The sequence below is a fragment of the Rhinopithecus bieti genome, unplaced genomic scaffold, assembly GCF_001698545.2.
Source record: "Rhinopithecus bieti isolate Rb0 unplaced genomic scaffold, ASM169854v2 scaffold_13174, whole genome shotgun sequence".
In the NCBI taxonomy this organism is placed as follows: Eukaryota; Metazoa; Chordata; class Mammalia; order Primates; family Cercopithecidae; genus Rhinopithecus; species Rhinopithecus bieti.
The window spans coordinates 455247-465709 of NW_016807335.1; the positions used below are offsets into that span (position 1 = coordinate 455247).

The 10463-nt window shown below is 44.9% G+C and overlaps 1 protein-coding gene and 1 long non-coding RNA gene across 2 annotated transcripts in view; one reads left to right on the plus strand and one right to left on the minus strand.

The window, feature by feature from the left end:
- Positions 1–3985, plus strand: part of LOC108535360 (uncharacterized) — a 12431-nt gene extending 8446 nt beyond the window's left edge. The window contains exons 5-6 of the long non-coding RNA XR_001887213.1: positions 2741–2796; positions 3407–3985. This is a non-coding gene — a long non-coding RNA (uncharacterized LOC108535360). The remainder of the gene's footprint in view (positions 1–2740; positions 2797–3406) is intronic.
- The window catches only part of CHN2 (chimerin 2), a 327093-nt gene extending 316943 nt beyond the window's left edge, over positions 1–10150 (minus strand). The window contains 1 exon segment of the mRNA XM_017881350.1: positions 8848–10150. Within this exon segment, the coding sequence (XP_017736839.1) occupies positions 8848–8896 (49 nt within the window). The 5' untranslated portion in view covers positions 8897–10150.
- Between the last annotated feature and the right edge of the window lie 313 nt (positions 10151–10463).

The following is a 10463-nucleotide window of genomic DNA, read 5'->3' on the forward strand; positions in this document are numbered from 1 at the left end:
TTTTTTTTTTTTTTTTTTTTTGAGATGGAGTTTCACTCTTGTTGCCCAGGCTGGAATGCAATGGCACGATCTCGGCTCACTACAATCTCTGCCTCCCGGATTCAAGCGATTATTGTGCCTCAGCCTCCTGAATAGCTGGGATGACAGGTACGCGCCATCATGCCCAGCTACTTTTTGTATTTTTAGTAGAGACTGGGTCTCACCGTGATGGTCAGGCTGATTTCAAACTCCTGACCTCAGGTGATCCACCTGCCTCGGCCCCCCAAAGTTCTGGAATTACAGGTGTGAGCCACTGTACTAGGCCTAGATCCAAAATATTATCACCTAAACATATATTCAATATTTCAAAGGTTATGAATCAGATATTTTATATTTTTTGGCTTTGTACTAAGGGTTTGAACCCTAGTGTGAATTTTACACTTGTAGCACATCTCAATTCAGACTAGCCGTGTTTCAAGGGCTCAGTAACCACATGTGGCTGTCACACTGGACAGTGCAGGTCTAGGTCTTGAGAATCAGACCCTTAGAGGACAATGACAGCCCCCACCCTCTGACAGATGCTGCAGGAGATCTACTGCGACAGCCACGCTCCCTGCTTCCCCTTTCTTTGCTGTCCCAACACAGTCTCTTGGGCTTATTCCATGGAAGCAACATCATGTAAGAAAAAGCATTTTACATTGCTAATATGGCATTACGTGAAGTAATAAGTAAGCGCTAGGTTTCACTTCCTTGAAAAGGACAATATCCAGCCAGTACTGAGGGTGCAGAAGGCAATAATGGGGCCCGATAAAATCCAGGAACTGGGCCTCCGATGAGAAAAGAATTGCATAAGGTTATCACCCAAGTGCTTCTGTGATTCATATTGCCCTAAATCTATGATCTAAGTTGTCAATAAATAACAAATCACCATGTCACAGTCTTTTGGTTATTATCGTTTCTGAATCCAATGGCCTCAACATTCACCTCTTTCTTGACAGTTACTTGACACTTTAAAGATACCTTCCACCTTCCCATTTTGTTTCACTTGAGGATGGTAACAGAAGTTCAAGGAGAACTATTTCCTTTTCTTAGAAACTGTCATGTTCCTGCATCTTATTTGCATGCATTTCACCCCAATTAAATGTGCTGAAAATTCCAAAAGCTAACTTTATTTTCTAAAAACCAATGCAATTGCTTTGCCCTGATGTGGGCTTTTGTAGAAGTAAAATCCTTCTAGCTAGCCGCTGATGGCCAGCTTGGTAGAAAAGCTCTTTTAAATAACACGGCTTGTATATGCCACTAGCAACCTCAGTCCACACATTCACAGTTTTCCTTACGATGTCTTTAAAGGAGATACAATGGTAAGATCCAAACGTTTTTTGGACATGGGCACTTTTTCCTCTTTGAGGGTGAAATCAGAACTCACTGTGGGTTTATTTGAAAAAGAAATTGAGTTGCCATTAGGGAAACAAGAAATCACTTTTAAATAAAGCTTGAATCATACCTCAGGACTAGAGAGTTTATAAACATTTTAATTACCCTCCCCAATATCATCCTCTAGCTGTCATTCCACAGTTTCCCTCAAGGTCATAAAGAAATTACTTTTTTAAAAAGTCAATTTGCAAAATTAGTGAAAGATAACCTAAACAGCACAAGAAGCACATACAGCAACGGGAGAGCACTGGATCAGATTTTCTCTTTTTAGTTTGTTGATTTTACATTAGTTTTGTCTCTATCTTAGAGAATTTCCTGTAAAAAAATGATAAAAATGTTTTGTATCTGTGTAGTCCAATATGGTAGCCACTGGCCATGTGCGCTATGGAGCACTAGAAACGTGCCTAGGGTAACTTAGGAACTGAATATTTTTACATTTAAATTTAAATAGCCATATGTGACTAGTAGTTACCACTGGACAACACAGCTATACACAGTTAGGGCAGACCTAGGCCACTTAAATCTTTGTGTCTTTATGGGCACAACAGCCTGGAGATCTGAGGCCCATTTAAAACATAAAGCACTTTATGACTTCTTTTTTGAAAGTATTAAGTAATTAAATAGCGCAGCCTCTATGAGGCCAGAAAGAAAAAAAAAAAAAGTCTACAAGAAATTCTCTAAGGATGATGCCACTCTTTAGGATGAGCCAGGAAGTGGGTGCGGGGAGCATTAATGTCACAGGAGCTTGGGTCCTAGATGACAGTTCCAGCTCTAGCTCTGCTGTCAAGTAACTGAGTGGCATGAGATCATTTGTGAGTTCCTTGGGCTCTGATTTTCTTATACAATGTGGAATCTGTTAAACAACTACCAAGGTTCCTCCTTGTTCTCAATCTAGTCAGTCCAGCTCTTATTTCTTAGGACATTAAAATATTGGTTGATTGAAAATAATACTTTACATTGCACTACAAATAGGCTGAGGTTGAGTGATTTTGACAGGCCAAATTGTTGAAGCAAGGGAATGCTACAATTAGTTCATACTATACAGACTATATTCAGATTAGTCTCACAAAGGTGTATGATTAATTATAAATGAGGAGAAAGGCAGGTTATTTGCACAAGCAGCTAGTGGCTGGCTCTCCCAGAATGCACAGCTGAAAGGTTTGTGGCCAGTGGATGAGATACTCATCCCAATGCTTCAGCTTCAGGTCCCAGAGGAGAGCCACCTAGGTCCCATTGCAGAGCTCACTACCTATAGGGCCGGCCCATCTCTAACTGCCGTTTCCTCTAGCCATGGAGACTTTAAATAAACCTCTGCATTTATCTGTAGCTTGGAGACACATCGTTGTGTTCTGTCACACCAACTAGCCTGCGCCAGAGACACAGGTATCCAACTTGACCCCCTAACCTGAATCCATGTGAGAGACAGAATACCAGCTTCCTTCCCCATGGGCCAAAGGGAAGGAAAAGCAGGAAGGTGCCTAGAGGATTTGCAAACTATGAACAGTAAAGAAAATCAAATGTGGGATTGATGAAAACATCTCTAAATAGAGATCTGACCAACAACAGATGAGAGAAGAAAAAGAGACAAAATAAGGAAGGAAGGAAGGAAGGAAGGAAGGAAGGAAGGAAGGAAGGAAGGAAGGAAGGAAAGGGGAGGAGGGAGGGAGGGAGGAAGGGAGGAAGGAAGGGAGGGAGGGAGGGAGGAAGGAAGGGAGGAAGGAAGGGGAAGAAGGTGGGTAGAGGGAGTGGGGAGGGAAGGTAGGGAGGGAAGAAAAGGGAGAGGGGAGGGGAAGAATGGAGAAAGGAAGGAAAGAAAGTAGGGGGGGGAAAGCCATTTTGTTTTGAAAATTAAACGACATTATTTCAGAAGCCATGAAATAAGAATACACACATTCATAAAAGATACATGATTGGTGGGTGATAGGGGATGCTATTAATCATATGTCTGTCTATCACTAGGTTCATGTCTTTTTGTCTGTATTTGCCTTGACAGGAATCTTGATCTTCTGGCAGAAAACTCTTCCAAAACATTCCTATGTGACACCGCTCATGTATAGGTGTTCCAAACCGAATGTCCAGTTATTTTCACCATTGTGCAAAAATGGGAGACCCTGCCCAGCAGCAGATGGCCCTCAGCAGGGCTGACACTCAGGCCAGGCCCCAGGTGGCAGCTCTCAGAACACACTGTCCAGCTAAACCCTGCACAGACTGGCCATGGAAAATACCTGGTGTTCACATTCCCCAAAAGTTAGGCAAATGACAGGGTCACCCAGTGCACTTCACGGCGTTAGTGGGGAGAACCACGTTTCAGCACAAGTTCACAAATCATTGGGTCCCCCTTGTCAAACACTGCAAATATGTAGCATGCTAAGAAAAATCTCCTTACCTCTCAGACTCTATCACTCAGTTCATCTGAGTAGCTACAATGGAAAATAAAACCTAATAAGTTAAAATGAGGTGTGGAATGCTCAGGAGAAAAACAACAAGGACTACTACTCCTCATCTGAGTGAATAATTTCTCTCACAGAGTTAATTTTAGCTTTGCAAGTGTTTTGAGATTATATTTTAAATCGGAATTTGTGCATGTGTGATTTAAAATAAAAAAGGCAATCAAGTCTTTCTGCCAATCTAGGCGATGTGAAATTTAATTATCGAGCAGTTATCATTAAAACAAATGCAAAGCAATTTTTTACACATAATTGAATATTCCAGAAGAAAATTTCTGAAAAATCCAAAAGTCCAAAAGAAAACTTCTCAGTGAGAATGTCTGTTTCAATAAGATGCCCTGTTTTGTAGTATTGGATGCAGAGAATTTCTAGTTAGACATACATAAGTCTTGCCAGAATTACTATAGTTCAGTTTTGCCGTCTGCATCTAGGAATATGGAAGACTTACCTATGTTACTGGTTATGAATCCCCAATAATGAGTAATGAAAATTCCTATTTATCATTTCTACATCAACACCAGTGTGACAGCAGAAAACAGCATGATTTACCTGGCCCACATTACTGTTGCATAGAATCTAAAGAAATAAATACCTCAATCCATTCAGGAATGTTCTTTTCCCAATTAAGGTTTTGATGACTGCACCTAATACTGACTTTTTACCTTTTTCTGTTTGCATTTTAATTTTAAAAGTCTGTGTCAATTTTATTTTGATAATACAGTGTGTTTATGTTTCCAGATCTTAACTTCTTATTCTTGGTGTTCCTTTAATATTTAATGTTTTACCTTTTTCAGTTACAGAGAACATCTCATATGTTCCTTTTTTTTTTTTTTTTGAGGCGGAGTCTCGCTCTGTCGCCCGGTCTGGAGTGCAGTGGCCAGATCTCAGCTCACTGCAAGCTCCGCCTCCCGGGTTTACGCCATTCTCCTGCCTCAGCCTCCCGAGTAGCTGGGACTACAGGCGCCCGCCACCTCGCCCGGCTAGTTTTTGTATTTTTAGTAGAGACGGGGTTTCACCATGTTAGCCAGGATGGTGTCGATCTCCTGACCTCGTGATCCGCCCGTCTCGGCCTCCCAAAGTGCTGGGATTACAGGCTTGAGCCACCGCGCCCGGCATATCTTCTTTATTTATTGACTTGCTTGGGTTGATTTTTTTCTTGACTGTGAAATTATCCATTTGGCAATCATATTGCTAATATGCAAAAAGTTCTTATTTCAATTATAAAAGCAAACGTAACCCATGATTATTAAGAAGACTGTTTTGCAAATTGGCCGCTGTTTATTTCAGAATATAACGAAGTACCACAGGCTAAATTAGAAGCTTAAGGATAAGAACTTTTCTTTTTTGCAATTTAAAATAATAAAGGTAATCAAAGCTTCCTGCCAATCCAGGTGATTGTGAAATTTAATTACCAGTGGTTATCATTAAAACAAAGATAAAGCAATTTCTTTTACACATAATTGAATATTCCAGAAGAAAATTCGTGAAGAGTTCTCAGAAAATGTATTTTTAAATTAATTGTAACCTGATTATTTCATTTGTTATGTCTCAGTTGGTACCGTAGAATAAATGACACATTTGGGTGACGTAGTTCGACAGCAGCTAGTGAGAGCAAATTCTCAGGAAAATCAGGTAACTTTGACCTTAATGCTGAGCAAATTATTAGATCTTTACTCTGCAAACACAAACAGACTTAAATCTCCCGCTGCTATTCCTCTATGAGAGGTATAACCCATGCTGACTTCACCTCTGTCTATGCTGGACACTACAGAATCAACTGTTCCTTTTTCAGTGCTCAATTGCCCAAATGACCTATGGCTTCCAGAGCTGTTCCATCAAACCCACTGCTACCTGAACAGAAAGAAAACCTCCTACATCAGCAGCAGCAATGAGTGAGCTGGCAGCTCTGTGCATGATGCTGCTTATGGGCCTGTAAGCATAACTTTTCCAAGTGGAAAAGGATCAACGGCCCCAAGGAAGAAAGTCAAAATAAGGCCATGAACTTACCCATCTCCAGGCCTTTACCTAAGCTCTTCTCTCTTCCTGAAATGTCTTTTTCTCCATCTGTTTTCCGGAAAAATTCGACTCAGCTTTCAAGGCCCAACTCGTATGACATTTCCACTGACCCCTCTAATTTGACTAAGTCAATCCCTCTCCTCTCCACCCTCCTCCACAGAATTTGTTTTATCAAACTGGAGTAGAGGTTGCTATTTGCGTGTGTGTCTCGGCTGCTGGATGATAAGGGAAAAGGATCTTGATTCATGCTTCCATGACAAACACTCAGGACTATGCCTGAAACCTGGAAGACACTCGCATGCTTATTTAATGAAGCCCAAAATTCAAGATCAAATTTAACATGTGATGAAAGAAGTGGATTGTATGTATGTTGGATTCATACCTGCACCTAAATTCTGAGCCCATGAATGCCTTCTTTTTCATTCCTTGAAGAAATAAAATTTATTCACATTAAGCATTTATTAAATGCTAGGCCCTGTGCTAAATACATACATTATCTCATTCAATCCCCAAGACACTCTATGAAGTAGGTCTTATCATCAGTATCAGCCTCATTTACAAATGAGGAAATTGAGTCTTGGAGAAGTTAAGTAACTCACTCCAAGATACCGGGCTGGTTGGTGGTGAAGCCAGAATTAAAAGACAACACTCCCAGAACTTCAGAGCTAGAAGGAAGCCTATAATTATCTTTCCCCCTTAGCCTTCTTGAAGCTGAGGTTTATAACTTACTGCCTGGCACATAGTAGGCCCTTGAAAATAGTGATTAATAGACTGATGGAGTGCCCTAATTTCTCAGGTTCTGGCCTTCGCCTGAGACAGCCCAGCTGCCACCACAAATAGGCTCTATTCTTTCTGCCCAACACCTCTCACAGGTGTGAATTGCTTGTGTCATCTGAATTATTCATGATCCACACAATGGTAAGTGTGCTTAAAAAGAGAACTACAATGCTGTATTTTTCAAGACAAAGTGCCTAATTGGGGAATTAGGCAGTATAAACTCATGGGCTAGGTTGATTCATGCCAAACAATAATACATCCATGCCCACTTTTTGAATTTCAGTTTTCACATAATTTCCCAGTTTCCCTTAGGATTAAAAATAGGGGTAAATAAAGCAGGAAAAAGAACCATCATGGGCATCTCCATCCTATCTGAAAGCAATTAACATCATCTAAATCTCATACTGTGTTGTTTCAAACCAATGTATTCTTCCGAAGGCTGTTAGGATTTTCAATCAGGTTTCTTAAGCTACATCAAGATCTGGAAATTCAGATGCCACAGCAGCTGTAATTCATGCCACCAGTAAATCATGTGACACCACCAGCTCCTTGTCCTTTCTCCTTTCGTCTTTTCTTTTGCCCCACCAGTTCATTTTCTAGTGGGCAGTTTTCTGAGAGGAATAACTATAAGCTAATAGAAAGCCAACACCACTGTATTTTCAATTCAATGTTAGTCAACCAAAATGAATTGAAAAACAGCAGCAGTGGTTTGAGGGTACTAAAAATAAACTGTAGCATTTGCTGAGTTCTCAGAATTAAAACCACGGCGGTCAACTTGTTGCTGCTCTTAATAAGATACGACTTCTGCCCCATTGGCTGCTACTACTAGAAACTTGAACTATGTCACACACCTAACAACAACGTGTTTTCGATTAGTTGGCAGTGATCGAGAAAGGAAGTGCCATTTCCCAGGAACTAAACCTGCCAAGAAAGATAACAGATGGCTTTCAAGTGATCACCTTGTACCACATCACAATTGCACCTTAGTCAAATTCACCTTGCATTTATGATTTAATGAGTTACACATCGAAAGCTGTGGTTGCCTTTATGCCCTGCTTGCTATCCAATGCCTCCAAAAAGGTGTTTATTCCTTTGAGCTTAATTTGTGAATAATAATGAAAACAGCCCAACGGGACTTAATACAATATTAATATATTGAACTCTTCCATTAGGACTTCATGACCTTCTTGACCCTTAAATACCGTATACTACACTAAATGTCTTATCAGCTGTCCCTTTGGGTTTGTCATTAAAGTTTTCAATGACCAGAGAGGTAGAGGAATTCTACCTAATGCATCATTCTGATTAGCAACCTGTCATACTCAGAAACCAGTGGGTCTGCTTCTATTGATTCCTACTCCTTCAGATTCATTAGCAATTTTTTTCTCTTCAATTAGACCCGAGGGTCAACCATAGAGAAGCTGAAAGAAGCCTTCCCTTTGCTCAACCATACTTAAAAGAAAAAAAAAATGTATGCCTTGCTGGTGAAATTACAGACAGTATTATTAGAAAATGTCTAAAGAGTCTCTCTCTCTCTCTCTCTCTCTCTCTCTCTCTCACACACACACACACACACACACACACACACTCGTAAATATGCCAAGAGTCAGAGGCTGGGCTCGACCTCCCTTCCCCTAACCCACTTCAATCAGGATCAGAAAGACACATCCCTTCATCGCTGCTGTCTCAAACCCATGCCCAAGCGAGTGTCTCCACAGAGCTAATTTCTGAAACAAACAAAGAAAATCAAGTCTGCGAGGAGCGAGGGTTTGCTCCCCTCTGCTCCGGATTTGGGTGTCCAGGGTAGCGGACGAGGCACGGCAAACAGGTCGGGGCGCTCAGCTTCACCCCAACCTTCTCCGCCCCGCCAGCCCCCGCTCCAGCTGCGACAGAAAGTGCCAGCCTGCCCGCTCCTTTCGCTTTTCGTCCGCTGCACCCCAAGCCCCAGAACACCCGCGTCCGCACACTAAGGGCACCACCGCTCTCCCACCTCTGCGCTGTCAGATGTCAGGCGCGGAGGTGTTCTGGGCACCGAGGTGCTAGCGAACCAAACAAGTGTCACCCCAGACGCCTGCCCCCACTCCGAGAGAGCGGGCGGGACGGCCACAGGTAGGGTCTGTCCATCCCAGGGTGCGGAGCGAGGGCAGGAGGCGAGACCCGGCGCGGCAGCCGCGCCCGACGGGCTGAAACTCACCGGAGGACACCGAAGAGCCGGACAGGCTGGAGTTGCTGGACGCTGCCATCTCCGCGCGCCCCTCGCGTCGCTGCTCGCTCAGCCCCGGTGCGGGCGCCGCCGCCGCTGCCCTCGCCCGGCCGTTCGCAGCCTCCGCGGCCCCCAGCCCATGGCAAAGTCCTGGGGACGCGCAGAAAGCACCAGCCTCCGGACTCTGCCTGCACTTCCTGCTCCACCAGATGACGCGCTGCCGCCGCCGCTATTTATTTGTGGTTTCCGTCCCGCTCCGCGCCTTTGCACGCTTTTCTCCGGGTGTCAGGGGGTAGGTGGGAGCAGAGGGAGGCCGAGGGGCGGCCGGGACGGGCGGATCTCGGCTCCCGCCGAGCCCCTCTGTCGTCCGCGCTACCCTGTGCGCGGCTAGGACCAGGGCGTCCCGGCGGCCCCGAGCCGCCCAGCCAGCTCCTGCACCCTCTTCTGGGCTCCCGCCTCTCCGGCCGCACTTCGAGTAGCCCGGGCAGAGGCGGCGGGAGACGGACAGACAGAGCGACCTCCCCCTTATCCCTCCGCCCCAACTCCGCTCGCGCACACACAAAGGAAGGAGAGGAGACGTGGGCGCACGGGGGCTGGTTCGGCTACCGCGGGCTTGACAGCTCCCGCCAGTGGGGCTGGAGGGGGAGGCTGTGCTGCTGGACACGGGGAGGCGAGACGGGGGACCGGGTCCCCGGGGTGCTGGGGAGGCCGGCGCGGGGCGCGGGGCGAGCGCGGCTGCCGCGCGCAGCGCTGCTCCTAGGGTTTGAAGGGGATGGGGAGGGAGGGTGTGGGGGAAGGTGGTGGGGCTCGCCGCGCCCCGCTGGGCTCTGGAGCAGCGAGACAGTGGGGGTGGGGGATCCAGAGGGCGAAGGCGGGATCACTAGGGCCACGGTGCTAGGCAGAAGGGAACCTGGGATGACAGAGCCACTGTGGAGCGCTCCTTCCATTCCCCTCCAAATTGTCCTTTGTTGCTCTGGGGCTGACGGCCCCTGCCCTGCAAGAAGGTGCGTTTCCTAAAACACCCGGGAAGCCAACCCAGCTACACTTAAGTAACCCAGCCACGGACAGTGCCCGACGCGTCCATGGGCCTCTGAGGTTGGCCTTCAAAGAAATAGAGCCGTCCAAACGTGTCATCAGGCCCACACAAAGCCGGGTGTCAAAGAGAAAAAGATTCTTCTACTGTGCCTTGCAGAAAAGATTCTCACAAAAGACTTAAGACTTGGCAGCAGGTCCGACTGTGCCCTTTCAGGATAGGAACTGCTCAGGTGTGTGAGAGAAAGAGACTGGAGGACAAGGTGTGTCCCTTCCCCCTGTATTTAAACCTAAATTAATTTCACTGGGAGGAAATATCATGCAGATTTTTTTTAAATCTGTTTCATTCTCCCAGCGGGCTAATCTGTTCTTTCAATCCTAAAGCAACAGAAAACTGTGAAATTTGGAGAGAAATTGTTAGATCAAAGGGAAAAGCAAGCATTAAAGGAATGAAAGTACTCTCATTATATAGCAAAAATGGAAAGTGTTCACATTGGGGTAGTTCAACTTTTTAAAACATGGTTAAAAGAACGTAGTCAATTTAAAAATTATCAGGAGTGACACAGAACAGCAGC